A 22,459-nucleotide genomic window follows, 5' to 3' on the forward strand; every position below is an offset into this window, starting at 1 on the left:
TTTTTCCTAATGTGCACTCACTGGGGTATGGACTTTGCTGGGTTCTCCTTGGGCCTGCTCAGAGAGCGAGGCTCATTTGTGTAATGATGCCATTTGTTAAATTCTTAACAAGCAGAACTTGCCCCCAGCTATGGATTGTACTGAATTTTGGGTGGTGTATGTAGGAAATACCAGTAAATGCCGTCTCCTTCTCTGCCCTTGGAAGTAACAGAACACAGGAAAGATGTCTCTCGGCAAAAGTCAGTCCTGACTCATCTCTCTGGCTTTGCAGCAAGTTGTGTAACTGCTGCAGGTCATAAAGCTGTAACAGAGCCTGAATGCAGAGAAGCTGCCTGAATGCAGGTGGTTCAAGAACAGTCCTGATCTCCAGTCTTGTAACTTCTGCTGGTTTGGTTCCTGCGTCGTTGCCCATGCACTGACTGAAGGGATCCCATCATATTTTATTCTCTTGCCCCCGAAATAGCATAAACTCCCTCATATTGGACATTCATTTCCTCTCGTTGCCCCATCACCCCCTCCTTCCCAGAGGTGTCCTGCAAGCAGGAGGAAAAATCAGAATTGCTGTTTCTTTTATTTTCAGATGCCGTAATTTTGATGCCACTGGAATTGATGTTTCTCTTATTTTCAGATGCCGTAATTTTGATGCCACTGGGGATGCGAATGCAGTAGATGTGTTTTTGAATGGTGAACAGAAGCATCTCCCTCGCCGTGGGTGGCATTTGTTGGCAAGCAGTGCTGGATGAATCCTTGTCATCCTGCAACAAAACTGGTGGTACATAGAGATGCAGAGCCTCTCAGGTGCTGGCCATGAACCCAGGCCTCTGGTGTTCAGAAATAACTGCTCTGTAGGCTTTGGGGCACTGCTGCAAGGTTATTTGGCTTCAGTGTTGCTATTATGCCTGTATAAGGACCAGTTGTCGTTCTAGGTAGAGAAGCTGAGCAATCACAACAGGAGGACCCCTGCTTTCTGACTGAGGCTCCCAGATCACACCTCAGCGCAACCTTAAACCCAGGACCTCGTTCATACAACAACACAGTGCCCTTGCCTTTACAGGTGGGGCTGCATCTTTTCACGACATACATCTTGTTTTTATCTGGCTCACCCTGCAGTTTTGGTTCCAAAAATAGGCGCTGTGGATGAATATGCACACACATGCGCTTCTCAGCTCTGTTACTCTTTTATAGATGACCTCCTTTACAGCAGTGATGAGCACCATGTAAGAACATTACTCATTCCTCCTGATAAAAGCCATAAGCAGGGAAAGGCATCCACATCTTCTATTCGGTCTCAAAGCATTGGTTGTAAATGTGTCCAGGTTTAAAAGACACCTTGATCGCTCAGGACAAGAGGATCTATGAAGAGTATTTGTGGTTGCTTGGGCTTCTGTTTCAGTACCTAGAAATTCAGGTCATGCCAAGCATAATTTAGCAGTAACTGCAGAAATAGCGGTGTTTTGACATTCAGAGAAGCCACACGAATGCCACTGATTTGAAAGGAATTTAATTGGAGTGGGAAAAGGCATGCACGTCCCAGACATCCCACACCTTCAGTTGCACTGGGAAAAATCAGAGCCCATACGTGGAGCCCTCAGGGAAGAACACTGCGTGAATGGGGAAGGGTGAGGATGAACATTTCTGCTGCTTCCTGATGTCAGCAGTAAGATGAACTTTGCATGCTGCACGGAAACACCCACCAGACACTGTCAGGGTGTGGGGACTGCGATCTCCTGCTGTATCCTGCAGCATTAAAACTTTCATGAATAACTCTGTATTTCGTAACTGGTTAGCCTTGACTTGCATGCAAGAAGAGTGAAACACTTTGTTTCACATGTGGCATCTGGCAAAACCGTGCATTTTACCTGTAGTCACTCCGTTTGATCACCAGAGCTGGCGGAAGCTGTCGCAGTCCCCAGTGTTACAGAGTCTTTTAAAGTGTCAGTGGGAGATTTTTTTTTGTGGTTCCATCCAACCAGGAAAACACAGAACAAAGTTAATTCAGAAGTGCAGTTGGTAGTTGCTGTCTGTAACATCTGGAAGATATTTGATATCTATAAAACATAACTGCAGATCTTGCAGAGTTACTCATGGTGCAATAATAATTTGATAAAACTCTGGCAACTGCTGTACATAGAGAGAGTTAAACGATACCTGGAGGGCCAGCGTGGGTTTTTTTCATGGCGTATCCACGCTGAACTTCTTCAGCTCAAGGTGAAAGGTGTCCTCGCTCTTCCACATTGAGACTCCCAGCAGTTCTTAGTGCTGAGTGTCTTTAGCTGATGGCCATTCTACCAATCCTGGGTACAGATATGTGCTGTCATCTTCTCTGCCTGCTGTGTGTGCAGGCTTTAGAGTTTTGGAAACGTGATTAAATTGTAACTGAGGTAAGGCAAAATTTTCAGGGAGTCTGAGGTTTAAAGGCACCGAGTCCTGTTCTGAGGGTGCAGGGTCAAATGCCAGTGGTACTTTAAAATGTCAGTTTGTGAACCAACCAGAAGCTGTAAGGAAAGGGAGAAGTCTCAGGGGGTCTGCCCTTCAAGGATAAGGGCTGTGCTTGAGCATGTGCCTCAGAAGAAGCAGATGAGTTGGAGAGAAACCCGTAGATTGCTCCAGATGGGATGGTGGCTGTGGGACTGCAGGGCAGGTCTCCATAGTGGTTTTCTCACATCTTTGCCAAGTGTTCAGCCAGTTCCCTCTTGCACTTTCCTGTGAGTTTAACCAGTTTTACCTGTCCTCTAGCTTGTTTTTCCGTGGGTGTCTCTGGAGCGTGTGGCTTTGGATGAGGTCTCTGGAGGATTTCCTGTATGCACCTTCACTGGTGGTGACCAGACCTGACCCTCTGGCTCTGGCCTTTCTGCATAGGCTGCCTCTCCTCTGCTCCTCCACCGTTGGTTTGATTTTGCTTGGATTTCCCCCCGTGCAACAAAGCAGCTTCCCTTTGTGGTCAGGAGTGCACTGAACCCTGTATTATTGAGTCATTTTGAGTTAATTCTGGGGAGAACATGGTTTAAGCTGCCCCAGACTTTCTTCCTATTCATCTTCAAATTAGGCTAGCTGGTGTTCTTGCACAGGTAGCTGGTATTTTTCAGCAAAAGGCTTGCCTGTCCCACCCCTCCTCATTCCCCATGCTTATAGTAGAAGTTGAATCCGCTTTAAGGTCATGTTCAAAATGCTGTGGTCCTGCCCAGACCCATCCTGGAGTTCTCTGCCCACTGTAATGCTGCTTTTCTTTCTTTTTGTTTCCTAATTCTTTTAAGGAAAGTGCAAAAAGCGAGGAGATGGCTTGAAACTGGAAAATGACCCTCAGGAGGTGAGTCACCGTGAGTGCTGATGTCTGCCTCTTAGCAGGAGGCCTGTAGTCCACCTTGGGTCCATGGAGAGTAAGGTCTATATTTGTTTCTGCTTCAAGGCTGGCCCGTCAGGCAGATGAGGATCAATGTGACCCCTGATGCTCTTCGCTCTTTTGTCTGTGCATTTTATCCCTGTTCCTGCCCTCACCTCAACTTTCCTGCTGTTTCCCATTCTGTCTTTCGGGAAAGACTGCGCCCCAGATGTTTACTGGGGAGCTTTGTACCTCTGTCAGTGGCAGAAGATCCTTTTGTCATGGATTTCTTGTGAGACCCGAAGAAGTCACTCAGTGCCATGTTCTCTGGCTGCTCCTTAAAACTGGGCTAACAGTTACCTTTGAAATGTAGAGGAAGGGGCAATAGCAGTGCTATGGAGCAAGCTGTAAAGGTGAACAGAGTGGCTTTCGCAGGGCTCTTGCACCAATGTGTGCTTTTGATCTACAGCAGAAGATCCAAGTGCCCTATGGAAGACGTGCTGCCGCTTTCCCCAGGCTGCATTTGGGCTGCCAGTGCTCTTCCAGGCACCTGTTTCACAATATGTACTATTTTATCCTCAAGAAAAATGCAGTTTAAAGGCTCATAAAGAGCTTTATTGCTCCTGTTCATGTGTCAGTGCCCTTTGGAGCTCGGTGCATGGGTAGCGTGCAGGTACTCGCTCAATAACCACCTTGTTGAAACTGATGGGAAGGGCAGCATCGCTGGTAGGCAGATCTCTGTAAGAACAGATATCACATCTGCTTCTTCCTTCACAAACGTGGGTGCGTTTTCCACTCTTGGCAAATGAGTGAGAATTGTTCCACAGGCACCAACTCCAGCAGGAGCCTTGGAGGCTGAGCTGTGACCAGCACTGTACTTTGTATGCGGAGTCCAGTGATGAAAAGCAGATCAGGTATTAATAAATACCTTCAGCCCTGCATGGGAGGAACTCAGTAGAAGTTGCACCCTGGCTTTACACACCAGATGCGTTCAAAGTACAGTCAATATCTGGGTTGGCAAAGAGGTGGAATGGGAGCTGTGTCCTCTGTCCTCCATCCTGTAGCTTACGTGGAGTTATCTTCTCAACGCAGGATTTGGGGGCACAGGGGAAAGAGGAGGGAGTAGGTTTTAGCATTTGCTGCCAGCCATGGTTATTTCAGAGGCTCTCGGGTGCTTCACATCCCACTCCTCTGGGCAATGGAAGCTGTGACCCACCAGGTATCTATCTTAAATGATGGCGATGTGAAATCCATGGATATTGCTTGCACTTACTTTAGAAAGTTTGTTCAGCACTGTATCAGCTGTATTCTGTACAAACTTGCAGTTGAATCACGTTATTTACTGCGCTTCTTTGCCTTTATTTCCTCAGGCAGAGTCAGAAATGGCTCTGGACGCAGAGTTCCTGGATGTCTATAAGAACTGCAATGGCGTAGTGATGATGTTTGACATCACCAAACAGTGGTAAGACATCTTCAGCAGCACACACCACACGATGCTCGCTTGTTGAGTGCAAACAAATGACTTCTAGACCTCCTGATTCCCAGGTGGACTCTGAAGCTGATAACCAGCCTAATGAGTTGAAGCAAGCTTGTATCCCTTAAAATAGCAGCTTTATCTCCTGACATGTCTTCTAATATACTCCTCTCCTGGGCTTGTTTCAAACAAGCAGCCTCCCCGTGGGCTTGTGTGCTGCAGTTTGTGTTACGCTGCTGTCTGAGCCTGGGTAATTAGTGCCATCACAGGTGCAAAGTGTGCTGGGCACGTTACAAACGGCTGCTCTGCAGAACACCACGGAAAGGGAAATGCTAGGGAGAAATTCCCAGGAAGGCTGGTATTAATAAGGATTATTTAGAGGCCCTAGGCTGCATTAACGTACGGAAATAATGAACTGTTCATTTTGCACATCTGCTGATGCTGAGGGACATATGGAAACGTGAGTGGAAAGCGGAGGTGGTAGGAGTTCCTGCTTTACATTTAAGCATGTGTTGTACAGGGTTGGTGCGGGTCAGGGAGCCTGTGGGCAGCTGAAGGGAAGGAATCCTTTTCTTCTGCTGACCCCACACCATTCTGTAGGACTGCGTTTGATACTGGTGTAGGAGATGTGAGAACGCTGATGGAAGTGGGGTATTGAACTTGCCATGTTGTTTTTGAATAAAGAATGATACCAACATATCTACAGTGAATGCATTTCTCTGAGGGGGGGCAAAGAAGCCACAGTTTTGGAAGGATTTTGGAAAAAAACCTCTTACTTTGGTTTCATGGGGTTTTCTTCTGTGCTTTGTGCTTGAAACTGCTCGCAGAACGATGTTGCCCACTCACCTGCCTTTATCTCTCTCTCCTATGGTGAAGGACGTTTAACTACATTCTGAGGGAGCTTCCTAAAGTGCCGACCCACGTTCCAGTGTGCGTGCTTGGGAATTACCGAGACATGGGGGAGCACCGGGTCATTCTGCCTGGCGACGTGCGGGACTTCATCGACAATCTAAACAGGTAGGCTGGCACCATGGCAGGGGAGCAGAGCTCGGCCGCTCGCTGTCATCAGCCGTAGATAACCGTATTGCTGCCGTGTTTCAGAGGCACATCACCTTCATCCTCCAACCCTGTGCCTGGCTTTTGGGCTTTTATAGCTCCGAGTGTCTCACACAGCAGCTCCAGTTGACACGATGGGTGCTTTGATCTAGGAGCCAGTGCTGGGCAGGTTGTTAGCTGGGTTCCTGGAAGCAGTGCCTGATCGCATGTCCCTTTCAGCAGCACTTTTCCCAAGAAGTCATCTTTTTTTCTGGATGGTCCTTCTCTTGTGAAAGGATCCTCTCCCTGCAGCATAAGTGTTCTCTACGCCAAGTAATTCTGCGACAAGAGAGCCAGCCTGTGCAGCTGTCTTCCTTGCTTTGCCTCTGAGCATTCCCACGCAGCATTTACTGGGCACAGCCAAGTCATACACCTCCCTCACCAGCCAGGCAAGATTTCCCCTTATGCAGAGATCTGAGGCTCTCTGGTATTTAGCATTAAACATTATTTGTTGTTCAGAATTCAGTAAATTGTACCTTTTTGTGTGGTTTCATGTTTTTAAGGCATTTTTTCATTTCCCTGCCTCTTATCTGTGCCTTTGTCAGGCACACAGAAATGGTATCGGTTTTAGTTATTGATTCTGTAATGTAATAATTTCTTTACGTGTTCATCTCTCTATGTGACTTAGCTGAGTTTAATGCCCACTGCTGGCTTGTGACTTAATACGGGTCTGTTTGGGGTTTTAAAACAAGACCAGTGAGGAAACAACAGCTTGTACAGCTGTGAAACCCCCAGTTTAGTAAACCCAGTGCCCTGCCTTAGTGTTTCTCAGTCTGGCAGCCCCACAGCACTGCAGCATAACAGCACCCATGTTCTGCCACCCTTCAGGAGCACCAAAGTGTGACAAGTCCCTGGCAGAATGACCTGCTGGCCTACATTTGGGGATCGAGGGGCTGGCGTGTAAATGAGGGCAACTCATGGTTTGTAGCTCAGCATTTGCCTCTTCTGTGCATGCAATCCGTGTCCTCTGAGCAGTTGTCTCCTCTCTCCCTCTCTGCTCGAGACAGGCCTCCTGGCTCCTCATATTTTCGCTATGCTGAGTCTTCCATGAAGAACAGCTTTGGCCTCAAGTACCTGCACAAGTTCTTCAACATCCCTTTCTTGCAGCTGCAGGTAAGAGAGAGGCAATTCCCTGATGTGCTGAGGGGGGTGGGACAGATTTCATTTCCTGCCCAAATTTGGGATTTGGGGTTTCCTTTGTTGTGTTAAAGGACCCTGAGTAGATTTTTGTTTTCATGAGAGCTGTTAACACAATTCTGTTGATGCATTGGTGCCTGTGACTCAAAGATGACTCTGCTTGCGAGAGGATGCTTCTCTGCTGCGTTGGCAAATGCTTCCCTCTGGAGAAAGGCTCCAAGGTGATGAGTAACACTGGCAAGAGAATTGCATCCAGTGGTGTAGTTAGGTTGTCAAAATTGTTACATGCCCACATTTGTTCAACTTTGTATTTAAATGCTGATCAATTAAAACTCAGACGAGATTTGGTCATGAACTGAATAATTCAGGGACAACTTTTTGCTGAAAGCCTTTGCCCTAATGGTAACTGATCTGCTTGGATCCTATGCACATCGATCCAAGTCTCATATTTCCCTCATAAGTGAGGCTTCTTTGGTGGACTGAGTGGAAAAGCAAAGGCTGGGTAGGTACAGAAGGGTGAAATTCTCAGCTGTGGTCCTTTAGAAGAGGACCTTTTGGGGTAACTTGTATGATCCTTTGGGTTCAACATCATCATATGCTTTTTGGGGGTACATAGGATGTTGTTCTCTTTTGAATGGGAAAAAAAAATGGCAGTTGATTGTATTTCACCAATAATTGACATTTCTGCATGTATTTTCATACAAATAATCCCCACTGAGATGCTGGCTCAGAAAATGCTCAGATGTATTAGTGGATGTTTGCAGGATAAGAAAATTGAATGTGTAAAAACCCAATGAAACCAATCAAACAAGAAATTTTCGAAGAGGAAGACATAGAAATTTGAGACACAAACCCAACTCGCTGCTTGGTAGAGAAGATTGGACTCTACCCACATGGTTAGATGGCTGGTTAAATGTTTGGGTTTATAACCTCAGCTCCCATGGTGAAGTGATGTCTTGTGGAAACCATGCAGAATAATTAGATCTCAGGTTAGTTTTGTAGCTCTCTCCTTTTTTTCTCAAATAAATATTAGTAAGAGACAAAGCCTTCCTGCCAGATTTGTTTCTGAAAGCTGCTTATAATGATACCATTAATAGTATATACAATGATTTTCCTAGCAATAGTCATAAGCAGGAAATACCCAAGCATTTGTAGTGTTGGGTTTGCTTGGAAGCAGCCTTAGGATGGGAGTTGTAGAGGACCTTGCATTTAAAAGTGCTGTGTATAAGTAAACATGATCTATTAATTCAAGACTGGAAGCAATCAGGGCACTTAGATAAGGGCCCCAAAGCCAGCGAACTTCTTGGACAAGTCTTGGTCTTCAGGAAAATAGAAGAAAATAAAGCTGATAGAGCTTTTAGCAGTTTGGAGGGTCCAGTGATGGTTGCTTAGGAGAGGTGAGGGAGATGGGGTGGCCAGCCCACATTTACTCCCATATTTAGTGGCCTGGGGGTAGTCCAAATGGTGCAGGTGCCACATAATTACACTCCCAAATCCTGTGTTTTTGCTGGAATGTAATTCAGTCATTCAACACTGCAGAAAGAAGCCTGAAAAGACTTCCTATTACAGTCTAGTTCCCAAAATGTGCAAGGGGAGATTTGGGTGGGCACTTGCAAACTGTGCTTGTCAATAGGTCTGCTCTGTTCTTGGTACCTCAACGCAGGAGGTGGCAGCTGAGGGAGGTTGTCCCGTGCCTGCCATGCAGAGGGAGCGCTCAGACCAGAGCTGCCTGGCTTTACCTTGAAAACAGCAGTGCCATAACCAGTTCCTGCAGTTCTGTGCTCACACAGGCATTGCAGACGGGTGCTTTTCCGTGCATGTGGAAAAATAAATCACAGCATAGGATCCAATGTGGAGACGACTTCTGTCATATTGAAGAGAAGGCTGAGGGGAGACCTCATCACCACCTACAGCTGCCTCAAGGGAGGTTGTGGAGAGGTGGGTGCTGGGCTCTTCTCCCAGGTGATGGGGGATAGAACAAGGGGAAACGGCACCAAGCTGTGCCAAGGGAGGTTCAGGTCAGAGATAAGGAGGAAGTTCTTTACTGAGAGGGTCGTCAGAAGCTGAACCAAGCTGCCCAGGGAGGTGGTGGAGTCACCATCCCTGGATGTGTTTAAAGAGCGGGTAGACGAGGTACTTAGGGATATGGTTTAGGGGGTAGACAGGAGCGGTTGGACGTGATGAGCTCAGAGGGCTTTTCCAACCGAGCGATTCTGTGATTCTGTGATATTCCTCTGGTGTGCAGGAGATCCTTGGCCCTGCCATTCTGTGCCAAGCCAGCTGACAACTGCAAATTTGGAGGCTTTTGGTTGCTTCTTCCCAGGCTTTGGGGCTTTACTTGATGTCAGACTTCAGCTATGTGCTGCACTTCGTTTTCCCGGTGCTGCTTGCATTTACAACACAGGTTCACTGGAGGAGCTTCGCGCTGCGCCGCAGCGACTGCTGCTGGGTGGCTCTGGGCATTTTGCTGCTCCCAGCTTGCTCTGAGCGCACGGGGAGCCACGGCTGGCCCTGTGGGGCCTCATCGAGTGCAGCACAAGGCATTTAGCTCTGTAGGAAAGTCACACTGAATTCCTAAAGGTGCTGCTTACACCTCCAGAGAGACTTGCCAGTACCAGGCTCCAGAAAGGAGCCGTTTCCCTGGTATTTCGGTGCAAAGCAGGGTCACAGGAGAGGAACGCTACCAGGGATTAAATGCACGCATGGTTTCATCAGCCTCAGTCGACCTCCGAGGTTTCTCCGCGTTCCTCAGCCTTGGCCTCCCGCAGCTCCCGGGGTTGCTGAGCTGTACAGCAGGTCCCACGCTGTCCTTCGGCAGGGTTTGGAGCCGCACATTTCCACGTTCAGCTCACACTCGTGCATCTTTCATGAAGAAAGCAGCGGCTGAAATTCATACCCCCGGTACAGAGCACGTTCCCTCCAGCAGCCCGGGCTCTTCAATTATTGATCAGTTCCTTTCCGGGGCAAGGATGGCCAAAGCTGAGGACGCAGTTTAGCTGCAGGTATCGCTGGTGGCCCACATCCTGTGCAAATGTGCTCAGGTCAACAGGGCCTTCGGATGCGGCGCTGGAAGAAGACAAAATTCTGCAGACAGCTGGAAATGCCTTTTCCCAGGCAGTGGCGGTGAGCCACGGCGCTGGTCTGCAGCACATGATTTATTCCCTTCTTTTGGGTCACTGCTAAAAATAAGCTGGTTGGTTTAATATTTTAATACCAGCGTGGTAAAAGAGAAAAATTTCGGTTGTAAGGAGTTGGAAATCCGCTTTATTAGCGATGGATTTTTACAGGATGAACGTGCAGCTCTCTCTTAGGTAAACTTAAATACGTTCTTCGTATACTGCGATCTGTGGGAACCAAATTAAATACAGCTCTGCTATATATCTTGCTGCCAAAGCATGAGGACAAGCAAACCACTTGTTTAATAAAAGGCATTATCTGAGTGCCTGAGGTGAGCATCTCTGCTGTCTCTGTGGATTCACAAATTTGGTCAGCCTGTATTTCACTCATCTTGGGAAACTGAGGACAAAGAAGTAGGAAAATTGATCTTTTTGGCCCCGTTTTTACTTGCACCCTATGAATAACATGAAATTATTAAATCTAGTACTTCTAATTTTTTAAATTTCTTGAAGCTTGAAGTCTAAAATCTCGATGAGTGCTTCTGTTTAGTCCAGCAAGTTCAAATATGTACAGCGTGTCTTGCTGACATGTTGCCTGTGTACCACAATAAAGGGAGCTGGAGTTAACTAATGACTTCATAATTCTGTGTATACATGTTAATTGAAGTCAAGTTTCCATCTGCATCAAGCTTATGAATACGATTAATATAAATTACCTACCAAAGGAAATGTGGATCAGTCTAAGCTCTTAACACAACAACAGAGATAAAAATGAAGACTCTAAATGCCTTGGAAGCAGTAAATTAGCTTAAATGATCACAGAAGCTCTTAAATTTCAAGGAGGATTGTATCTTCCAGTGAATTAGCATGTTTAAAGGTTATCAACTACTATGAATCACCTGGTCTTATAAACATCAACAGTAAGAATCACTTAAACCTTGCTCGCTGATTTAAGTCATGGTAGGATTTGATATAAATCAGGCGGCTCCATGGAGGGCTGTGCTTTACATAAGCAGAAGAGCCGCTTGCTCTTTAAATCTTTATCGCTTTAAATCTGCAGTCACTTTCTTGATAGCTCCGAAATTATGTCCATGACACCGTATTGTCGGTAGCGTACGCACACAGACACCGAATGCCGCCGCTTTACCCGCGGTTGGCTTCCCATAGGGATTTTCTTCCGTAAATTATGTAGATCTCCTTTTGTGCTTTTTGCCCCAGGGGGATTTTTCTGCAGCGAGCACATGTGTTTTCAAACATGGAATTAAAAATTCACCCCAGTTACTGATGCCGTACTCCATAGTAGTAAACCTAAACCACGTTGATTTTTGAGGCAGTGGTAAAAGCAAAAACCTTTGCTGTTTGGAGGAAACCTGGGGTTTCTCTCCTGTCTGGGTGGTGGAGCAGCTTGGCAGCCCATGGCACCGGTGGACCCCGCTTTAGGGGGTGCTGTGTGTCACCAAATGTGTCCCAGCACGAGCTGCCCCTGCTCCCAGTGCCGTGCAGTGTGGGGCTGCTGGATCCACTGGGGGAGCCTGTGGAGCTGGCCCTGCCCGTGCAGTCTCAGCACAAAGTGTGTGGTTATTGATCACTTCTCGTTGCCATCCGGGCTGGCAGGAAGAGCGTCCCATCACCACTTGCAATTGATTTTGAGCCTTTTAAGCCAGCACTTCCCCTCAGCTGAGGTTTTTGCTTGGTTTCTGTTGGAAATGTAGGAAGGGAAGGACTGATTTACGCTACCCTGGTTTACATTAGTGAAGCCAACTCACACTGAAATGGGCTGAAGTGTCTGTCCCCCATCTGTGGGGCAGCAACTGAAGGCAGAGGGGCAGTGACTTTTAAAAATTCACAGTTAACAGGTTATGCTCCCTCATCTAACCCAGCAGTAAAGAGAAAATTACCGGGAGGTTTTGCATCGGCTGCGTCCCACTCACAGATGCACTTCTTTAGCACAGGGAAAAAGAAAAGATCAGAACGAATGGGTTGCACAACTGCTCTCCACAGGAGTTGAGTCTGTTCTCCAAATGCTACTGGCGTTGCCGTGTCTGAAAATCACATATTATTGATTTACACCCCACTGCAGCTCACAGAAAAGTTACTTTCTTACACGCGGACTTTTTGGATTAACGTTCTTTTGCTACTGCTTCTGCCTCCTTTTGTGCGTCTGTATTTAAACCGAACACAGTGAGAGGGACCAAAGCTCCTGTTTAATTCATTGCTGTGGGTAATGCGGTGACACAAGATCTCGCTGCGCCCTGTGAGCGCACAGAGCTCCGTTACAATGACCCTTCCTGCTCAGACCCAGCTTCTTTTCCTTTCTTCAGAGGGAGACGTTGCTACGGCAGCTGGAGACGAATCAGCTGGACATTGATGCAACCCTGGAGGAGCTGTCAGTGCAGCAAGAGACAGAAGATCAAAACTACGAACTGTATGTCATTGAGCCATCTTTCCTAACTGCTTGGTTGTGGTTTAGGTGTCACACGAACGTGGGGCAGCCCCACCGATGGCGTCTGGCCAAGCTGAAGGGTCCAGTGAGCGATGTTTAGGGTTTCTGTGGAGCTTGTAAAATGCCACTTCGAGGTGGCATTACCCACAGTAAAGCATGCACGTGGGGATCGCAGTGAAAGGGTCTGGTTCCTAGGGGCACGTGATCGCTGGGAGGGCAGGGGAGGTGGAGCTGAGCACGCCTGAACACAGCACATGCTGAAGGGATTGCAGAGGGGGGTGTTGCAGTCTCTGATGCTGGAAGGGGGTGTTTTCCATCTCTACTGCTCTGCACACAGGCTGGTTCCTCTTCTTCTGGCTATAGCATCCTGTGTCTTGTGACAGGCAGAAGGTAACAGCAACAGCGTTGTCTTTTGTTCCCTTTCAATACTTCTAGACTCATCAGTGCATCTCTGGTTTGAAATAGTGGCTAGTTCCTGCTGCCCTGTGTTTGTTCAGTGCCTTGTCTGTTTGCTTGCTGCTAGAAATGAGCATTTCCCAGATGTAGCCCTGCAAAGCCAGTACATCTGTAGCACAGGGAACAGGGATCTCTTCAGACTTGTTGACAAACGTGCTACGTGAATCCCCATCGCAGGGTCTTTATTGCAGCGATGTGCAAGCCAGAGGAGTCAACCCTGGAATGAATTTGAAATAGATTCCTTACAGGCTGCTTTATTTGGAAGTTGGTATCGATGATGATGAAATATTCATGCACAGCCATTTTGACAAGCAGTTTCAGACCGAGTTTCAAGTTCTGTAACCTTGGTCAGTGTGTTTTCCTTTGTGGGAGCATTGCAATACCCCCCACACATAAAGCAGTGCTGTTTCCAGAGTGTTCACCTCGTTCCTTTCCTTTGGGACTGATCAGTCTCCTCGTGCCTTCAGCTGTTTTCTTCACGTCTGTACTCAAAGGACTGGGCTGTGTGGGCTGTGCTGGCAGATTGTTTTCCAGTATTCTTGTTTATACTGCATCAGTAATGGAAGATACTCAAATGAATCAAGAGTCATCAGTAACGGAAGATGCTTAAATGAATCAAGAGTTGGCAGAACCGTTCCAAATTTACATCGGAAGGTCTTGCTACGTAGTCACCTCTCACACTTATTTAGCATTTTCTGGACCCTCACATGAGCCAATTCAGTTCACAAATCCAGCACTGCTGTATCTAATTCTGGGTTAATCTGTGTTGGGCTGGCATCTGCTCAGCACCAGAACTTAAAGGGTGCGACAGCAGCGTGGGGCTGGCAGAGGTGGGATGGCAAGAGCTCCTGGTTTCAGCAGGGGCTCATCCCATCCAGTGTAACCACACCAAGGTACACCATGGTATAATTCTGGTGTGCTTCTGCTGCAGCAGCACTGCGATTACCAAAGGCTTATCACTTCGTGGTGGCATCCACAATCCTAGGGCCACGCTGCTCTGGATGCTGCACACTGACGAGTGAAAGGGCACGTTCTTGCCTTGGCGAGCTCAGAGCAGGTTTTGGTGCAGTGGGTGGTGGCAAGCATCAGCTCAGTAGAAGCCCTGGAGTCATCTGCAGAAATGCCAAAGCCAGATACCCCTCTGACCCACGTGCCAGTGCCCTGTCGTTCTCCAAACTGGCTCTTGAGCACTTGAAGAACAGGAGATGGGGTAAGCACCTGAAGATGCCTATGGCCTGGCTGAGCAAAGCAGCTGCCTGCAAAGGACTGCTGCTGGGAGAGCTTGCACTGCGGGCTGCTAATTGCATCGTTAGTCTGCTTAATTGGCTTGACATGGCATGAGAAATACCTGCCACGGTACCTGGCAGAAGAGGAGTTGCTGAAGTTTTAAAAGCAAGGCTTTTTCCTAGGAGTCTGGTTTAGCAAATAAGCTGATGTTCTTATGTAGCTGGCCAGCTTCTGCTTTCTCTTCAGCCACTGTGTGTTCATGTCTGTGTGCTGGGAGCACTGCTCTTTGCTTTCACAAAATAATGCTTCTTCATAGAACGGTCCTTAAAATATCCCCGGATGCTTCCTGGCTTGAGGCACTGATCCCAAAAGAAAGGACTGGGCTGGGTCATGTCCGAGTACTTTGATCACACTGAAATGAAGTGCTATTTTAGGGTTTTGCAGTTTTTCTCAACACCCCAGGTAGAAACAAAGAGTCTGCTGGCTTCAACAGCACCTCTCCGAAACAGATGAACTGGGCAGGTTACTTCAGCCCCAGAGCTGAGAAGTATACTCTTCATGCATTCATTTTTTACCCCTGCAGGAGCTTTTCAGGCTCAAGTCCTTTAGCCTAAGTCCCGATTTAAAGAAATAACCACATGCAGGGATCCACAGGCAGGGAACTCGGGTGTGGGTGAAGTCCCAATTCTCCTGGTGACACAGAATCTGGGGGTGCAAGGACCGTGCAGGCTGGGAACTGGAGCTTGCCGTTGTGAGGCAGGTCTGCAGTGCTCACTGCTGGGGAAGGTCCTTGTGTCCGTGCTTCTCAGGTGCCCATCATTTTGGGATTATCCTGTTTAATGTGCTACTGCTGTGGATGTCAAAATGAGCACCTGGTGTGTTGTCCTCCCACACTCACCTTGTTAAACACAGCCTGCACGTTGGTGCAGTGGGACTTGTTGACCCATGGCAGATGTGAAGCCCTTGAGATGGTCGCTTTGATTTAAATAGGTTGGGGACTGAGCTGCTGGGGAGCAACACAGCAGAAAGGGACCTGGGAGTCCTGGTGGACAGCAGGATGCCCATGAGCCAGCAATGTGCTCTTGTGGCCAGGAAGACCATCGCCATCCTGGGCTGGATGAGAAGGGGTGGGTGTAGGGCAGAGAGGTTCTCCTGCCCCTCTGCTCTGCCCTGCTCACACCACAGCTGCAATCTTGTGTCCAGTGCTGGGCCCTCAGCTCCAGAAGGACAGGAACTGCTTGAAAGAGTCCAGCAGGGCCACAAAGATGCTGGAGGGAGTGGAGCATCTCCTGCTGAGGAGCGGCTGAGGGAGCTGGGGCTCTTGAGCTTGGAGCAGAGGAGCCTGAGGGGTGCCCTCATTCCTGGGGATCCATTGGGAAAGGGCAGTGTCAGGAGGAAGGAGCCAGGCTCTGCTCTGGGATGGCCAATGCCAGGACAAGGGGCAATGGTCCCAAGCTGGAGCACAGGAGGTTCAAGCTGAAGATGAGGCCAAAGTTTGTCAGTGTGAGGGTTATGGAGCATGGCCCAGGCTGCCCAGAGAGGTTGTGGAGTCTCCTTGTGTGGAGACACCCAAAGCCCTGGCCGTGTTCCTGTGTGACTGCTCTGGTGATCCTGCTCTGGCAGGAGTTGCACTGGGGGAGCTCCAGAGGGCTCTGACAGGTCCTGCCATGCTGGGATTCTGAGGACAGCACTTGGAGTTCTGCTGTCAGTCACCACAAATTGCACGACAAGGGGAGGTGTCCGCAGGCACTTGGGGCTGCAGACCACAGTGGGCTGCTGCAGCACCTCCTCCAAGGCGATTCCTGCTCTTCCGCCAAAAAAATCAGGCCAGGGAGCAAGGCAAGGTGACAGCACTAGGACACCTCGGTTATTTCCTTCACCCCTGTGCACGTCTGGTAGCTGCTCTGTCACAATGACCGATGCTAAATTTGGAGCAGGGAACAGAAAGAGCAGAAGAGCTCTTCCTCCTGCTGCGGCTGGGTACCTGAGGACGAAATGTCACAGCTCCAAAATGTGGATCCCAGAGAGGACACGAGGTGGCACACAACGCTGCCTCATCCGCCTTATGTAAGCCATCCCCTGCAGCCCTAGCGGGGAAGGCACAGTGAGACGCTTCCAGCTCTTTCCCAAAAGGGCTCAGTCTCCTCTGGCTGTGGCAATTCCCCGTGGTTTCTCATATTTTACGTTGTCAGTGATGCTAAAAACACATTTTACAGCTCTTTTTGAGCTCCCGAATTATTGTTAAACAAACAGCCATGGGTTTTTTTTTACTCTGTTCTGAATTTGTACTTAATTTGCTCGATTTTTTTCATCCTTGATTTTTGTTATGTTCAGTGTGCCTGTTCCCTCACTGAATGCTGAAATAAGATTTTGGGAAATTGTGGAATCTCTTCCTGCATATTCCTTTCTTTCAGGAATAAGCTGCTGGTGGAAACATTTGCAAAAGTGAATAAGATTTAATGTATGGTTTTCATGAGCTTTTTATCTTTGACTGCATTTTTTGAGATACTGTGTGATCCAAGCCACAGCTTCTGCTGCAGCAGGACCTGTCCCAGGTTTGGGTGCTGTCCCAGCGGTGCCATGCAGCTCTCCTCTGCCTTGTCAGGGATAACCCGGTGCTGCTGTGCAGGTAGGGAAGATCATAGCATCCTAGAGTCATTTAGGTTGGAAAAGACCTTTAAGATCATCAGATCCAGCCATAAACCTGGCACTGCCAAGTCCATCACTAAACCATGTCCCTAAGTCTGCCCATCTTTTTAACACCTCCAAGAACGGGGACTCAGCCACTGCCCTGAGCAGCCCCTTCCAGTGCCTGACAGCTCTTTTGGTGAAGAAATTTTTCCTAATATTCAATCTAAACCTCCCGTGGCACAACTTGAGGCCATTTCCTCTCATCCTGTGGATGAAGGACCAGTGGCTGCAGGAAGCCATTTGCTCTCTGCCGATGAGGACTCTTTTGGGAGACACACTCCCTGGCTTAGACCACTTTATTCACTACAGAGTCATTGCTCGGGTTTGGGGGTTTTATTTGCCCGTTTGTTTTTTCCACATTAAGCTCAACTCCTAATTTTACACAGCCTGTGGTGCTGAGTAACACCAGTGCTGCCAGGCAGGAGCTGCTGGAGCTGCTCTGTTATTTTAAGCCATAAGGAAGTACAGGTCCGGGGTCACACCGCCTAAAGGCTGAATTACCAATTAGGAAAGTAAAACCACTTCTGCTTTCTCTTCCCCTTGCCCCACCTTTATCATTTCTGCTTGCTGTGAATCTCTGGTGCCATCAGACAAAGCAGGAGCCCATCCTGCCCAGGCCTTGCAGACTGCTTGGCCATTGACCCCAGGGGCCTGGGCTGAGGGGGGGGGCATCAGGTTCAGTGCCTTTAATGAGCCCAAAACAAACCTGTGGAAAAATAACCCTCAGTAACCCCAATTAAACTGATGTCACACGGCCCCTTAATCTTCGTTTTCACAATTAATAAAATAACCCAAAGCCTTTCTTGCCATTTGAAATACGCTTGAAAAATTGATCACAGCACGTTAGAACCAGGAGCCAAAAAAGCTTCAGGCTGCTCCCGTCTTCAGTAGTAAATGAATGTGAACGCTGACAATGTTAGGAGCTGTAAGGCTAACAAGTCCTTTTGTGCTCTTCTTGTTTGCTCTGGGAGCAGAGCAACAGTATCCTCAGGCCCTGGTAAATTTTTGTTCCCGCAGAGCATGTTCATCTTTAAAATTGCATCAAAGCCTCCTCTTGCGAGCAGGTCCAAGCGGCAGTGAATTATTCAGGGGTTTGGAGGATGCGGACTTGTTACTCGGTCTGAAATGGAAAGGCAAATGAGGAGCCTGCGTGGGGGAGGCCAGATAGCCCATTTGGACCTGCATGGCACGTTTGCTGCCTCTAAATCCCAGTGAACAAGTGTGCTCAGGCCGCAGCGTGAGTTCACCTTGTGCTTTAACAGGACCTGGTCTGCTACCCGTGGTGCAGGCACAAAGCTGCTTGTTTCACAGTAAGATTTTGAGCGAGTCCTTTTGCGAAGGGCTGGCAAAAATGATGGAACAAGGAACGCAGCGGCCAGATTGCATAGAATATGAGGAAAAAAAGCAGACACATGGCAGGTTTGGCCCGGTGTGTTCCCAAAACAGGAGTGTGTGTAAAGCCAGAGAAAGCACTCATGCATTATGTAGTATTTTTGAAGTGTGGAGGACGCTTGGACACCTCCACGCTGGAAATGACTGCGAGCTCGCTGGCAGCGTTTTCGTGTGTGCTGTTTTTCCACCCACCCTCTTTCACGGAAGAAGATGGGAATAGGAAAGCTCGGCAGAGCCGCTTTATGCAGCCCGTGTCAAACCGCTCTCGGACCATCCTGATTTCCCCGCTGCCGCGGCACGCAGCGCAGAGCTTGGCCCACGTGTCTGCTTGGGGATGGGGAAGGTGACACAAAGCACACGTGCTCTCCTTGGGGCTGTGCCGGGGTGAGAGCCGGTGTGGTGCTGTCCCCAAATAACCACTGTGTCTTTCTACTAAAAATAACCGACTGCCTCTTGTTCTTATGCCCTTCACACAATGTAGGTGAGCACAGGTGCAGAAGAAGCCTGCATGGGTGTTACTTTCCAGACTGGCTGAGCTGGAGGGAAGGCTGACGCTCTGGATACTTCAATTATGGAGCATTTTCTCCCTCCAGCTCTTAAAATCCCTGTGTTTCTGCAGGAGAAACAGGTGGCAGTGGCAGCCCTCCCTCCCTTTGGAGCTGGCTACGTGCCTGGAACAAAGCAGGTTGTTTCCAAAATGGGCAGCTTCGGTAGTACAAAATACAGTACATCTTCAAATACCTTGGTATTGTAAAGGGTGTCTTGCATTTTGTTGGGTCCAGCTTGAAGTACTCTGAGCTTCATATTCTGTAGCCTAAAATGTCAAATATGTACCTTGTGTGTACTTCCTATGGGATCTTTCTTCCTTAGTCTTCAGTGTACGGTCGTCTGACCCTGCCTGAGTCACCCCATGGCCTTGATGGTGGGATCCAGCATCCTGATGAGAGACTCAGGGCTTGTTTAGCTCTGTTTCTGTGTAGTGCTGGCAATTTGAGGACTCACATAGGCAGGCAGAGAGCTCAGCTCAGCCAGGAGAGCGAGCGGTGCTGGCGTCAGCATCTTGGACCAAGCTCGCCGGCCCTCCTGCCAGGGTTGCTGTTGCTACAAACAGGATCAGGGGTGCATGTAGATCAGCTGGGATTAATCTCCCTTCGCATTTAGGAGGCAGGAGTCTTTAACCCTGAACAGGGCTTGGGAGGTGGAGGAATCGGTACCACAAAGCAGAGGAATTCAGCCCTTGGCACTCCTGGCGTGGATCTGCAGAGCCACACGTCCTGTGCAGGCCGGTCTCAGGGGTGGGTTTTCAGCCACAGCAATTCACATGGCTTTGTGGATTCCAAGCATTTCTTTGTTGGACTAGGGCTGAATCGCAGGTACCCTTCGTTTATCTTCCCCTCACCGCAGAGGCCGTGCGTAGTCAGCCTCGAGGGATGCTGAACGAGGGTGAGCCCTCCGCAAGAAAGGAGCGATGTGCCATTGCAACTCAGTGACAGAGATGCACTGAAAATACACCGTTAATTCTTGTGCACCTTCCAGACAAACCCCATGCAGTCTCCACAGAGCTCGGTGCAAGAGTTCAGCTCCTTTATGTTTCCTCTTTGATGCACGACGAATCACGCATCATTCTCAGTGCAGCGTGCATGGCTCACCCCAGCTACTGGTCCCCTGGGAGTGAGGATGCTGGAGCGGATGCTTCATCCTGTGCTCTGATCTCAGCTCTGCTGGGAGCTTGTTTTGCTGTAGCCAGTCTGCTGGGGGGGATGAGCACTTAAGCCTTGCCCCAGGTCCTGGTGGAAGCGTCGGTGAGGCCACCACAGCGTGGCACTGATCTGGGTCTCGGGGATAGGCAGGGATGGCTGTGTGACGGCCAGGTCCTTTGCTGCCGCTCCCAGGCCTCGTGGCGATGGCAGCCTTTAGTCAGGCCTTCATGGAATGGGTGAGGAGAGGGGTGAACTTGGAGCAATACTTGTTTCCTAGCCCCCGAGCAGCTATTTCCTTCGTACCGCTGAATTTCTTCCCGTTTTTGTTATTCAGGATCATCCAGTTATTTCCGTACGTTGTCCCTGTCCTCCTCTCTGTTGATGCGGTAACCTCACGGGCATTTCCCTGGTCTCTTCTCATTTCCATGAAATGCTGAAATATATCTCAAGGCTAATCCTTGAGGAACTCTACCAAAGATTTCTCTCTACTTAATGCTGCTCTGTCCTAGCCTTTATCTCCATTTAGCCAGCTCAGTTAGGAGGGACTGGTTTTCCAGTAACAACTTCCCGGGGTTGTTCTTTGGAGCTCCAGACAGTGCTGGTCACAAAGTATATTGGTTTACTCCTTAAAAGTATATCAGGCCGGTCCTTATAATAGGAAATGGTATCTCAAGGGGGTTTAGAGTCTTTCTGTTCCCTTTCTGCTCGGCAGTCGTTCAGGGAAGGCGTGCGGCTGGCTCGAGTCCCTGAAGGACGAGGTCGTGCTCCGTGTGGGAGAGGAGTCCCTGTGTTGATCCAGTGGTTGCCTGGAGCTCAGCGAGTCTTGCGGAAGCAGCAAACGAGTTCATTAAGCTTAATGAAACAAGAGACAAGGCCATGGTGTGCTAGGGTTTCTACGTGGTACTTCGCTGTGGGTAAAGCATCTCTGTGTATCTCAGATGTGCCGCATGTAGCAGTTCTTCTTTTGAGACCGCTTCATAGCAAAAGCCTGGCTTTCTGTGAGTGTTTCTGTGCAGCCAGCTTGTGAAAAGGCTGCAGGAGGATCAGCCTTGGTTTCCTTTTGGAAAAGGATGAAGCGTTTCGCCCTCTCTAGCGGCACAGGCTTTATTGCTCTTCTAGTCAGGAATCCAGCCAGGACCACGACTTGCTTCAGAGCTGCTGCTGCTTGGCTCCGCTGCCTCCCACGCAGAGCAGGAGTGTGTGCTGGGGGAGAGACCGCCTGTACATCTGCACATCGCGAGGATGATTGCAGTCAGTCCTCTGCAAGCCCTCTGGATAGCTCTTTTCTTTCAATGTTTAAGGATTCTCCTCTCAAATCCATTCTTGGCTGAAAGAAGTTGTTTTTATAGCATTTGAGTCTTCTCGAACGCTCCAATCTCTTCTGCAGAATCTAAAATTGTGCCATTCCTGTAGCACTTACTCCCTTAGAGACATATGTCCAGGAACTGACTTAAGGTTGTGTTTCAGGCCCTGGCACGTTGTTACAGTTTGTGTATCCAGGGAGTTCCCAGCAGCGTTGCAAATGTAGGTTCCTCCTGCAGTGCAGAGCAGGTTGGGATTCTCCGCAGATCGGGTGAGTTTAGCTCATGTGGGTGAACCACATTTATTGTGGAGACTTGCAGCATCACCGAAAGCAAACCCGTGCCCTCCCAGCTCAGCACATAGCCAAAGCAGGCCAGCATCGTGCTTGGTGCTCTGTTGAGCGTGTTTTCTCCATGCCTTATATTTGCAATTTATCTTCCCTGCAGCTTCCTTGAGATGATGGAAGCCCGAAGTCGAGGACACACATCACCACTAACAACTAACGGGCAAAGCCCTTCCTCTGGCTCCCAGTCACCCATAGTACCTCCAAGCTCCACGTCGACGGGCAGCTCCAGCCCCGGCACCCCACAGCTGCCGCAGCCGCTTTCCACGAGCTCCACCGTCTCTCCTGAACCGCCCCCATCTTTTTCACCAGTGCCTGCACCCGAGGCCCAGCAGCCGCACACATCTCCTCCAGCTACAGCCTCCCCAGCACCTCCGGCTGCCGTCCCACCACCCAAGCGCAGCATCATTTCACGTCTGTTTGGGACGTCTCCTGCGTCAGAGCCCTCTCCTCCCCAGCCAGGTAGGTGCTGGGGTGCAGTGTCTAGGCATTTTTATCCTGTTTTTCATTTTTATCCTGCGAGATGCTGAGCAGGTAAGTGTCTGAAGAGCACAGGCCCTGCGTGTGCTGGACATGTCCAAGGAGAGCTGCGCTGTCGCTCTGTTCGATTCTCGATGGGCGTTTTGGTTTGTCTCTGTGCTGGGTTTGGATGAGGACTGTGTCCAGGGTGATGGCTGTAGCATGCGTCAGGAGGAAGGCACTGAACACACAGGGGACACTAATGAAATAACCGTCAGCTTCTTACCAGGAGCACATATGTCACT

General features: G+C 49.0%; 1 protein-coding gene across 1 annotated transcript in view; it reads left to right on the forward strand.

Moving 5' to 3' along the window:
• Nucleotides 1-22,459, forward strand: part of LOC104541055 (rab-like protein 6) — a 43,037-nt gene that overhangs the window by 13,824 nt on the left and 6,754 nt on the right. Inside the window, exons 4-9 of the mRNA XM_010185018.1 lie at nucleotides 3,255-3,307; nucleotides 4,690-4,781; nucleotides 5,670-5,810; nucleotides 6,896-7,001; nucleotides 12,463-12,566; nucleotides 21,799-22,157. Coding sequence (XP_010183320.1) covers nucleotides 3,255-3,307; nucleotides 4,690-4,781; nucleotides 5,670-5,810; nucleotides 6,896-7,001; nucleotides 12,463-12,566; nucleotides 21,799-22,157 — 855 coding nt within the window. The remainder of the gene's footprint in view (nucleotides 1-3,254; nucleotides 3,308-4,689; nucleotides 4,782-5,669; nucleotides 5,811-6,895; nucleotides 7,002-12,462; nucleotides 12,567-21,798; nucleotides 22,158-22,459) is intronic.

The sequence above is a fragment of the Mesitornis unicolor genome, unplaced genomic scaffold, assembly GCF_000695765.1.
Source record: "Mesitornis unicolor isolate BGI_N332 unplaced genomic scaffold, ASM69576v1 scaffold2985, whole genome shotgun sequence".
NCBI lineage: Eukaryota > Metazoa > Chordata > Aves > Mesitornithiformes > Mesitornithidae > Mesitornis > Mesitornis unicolor.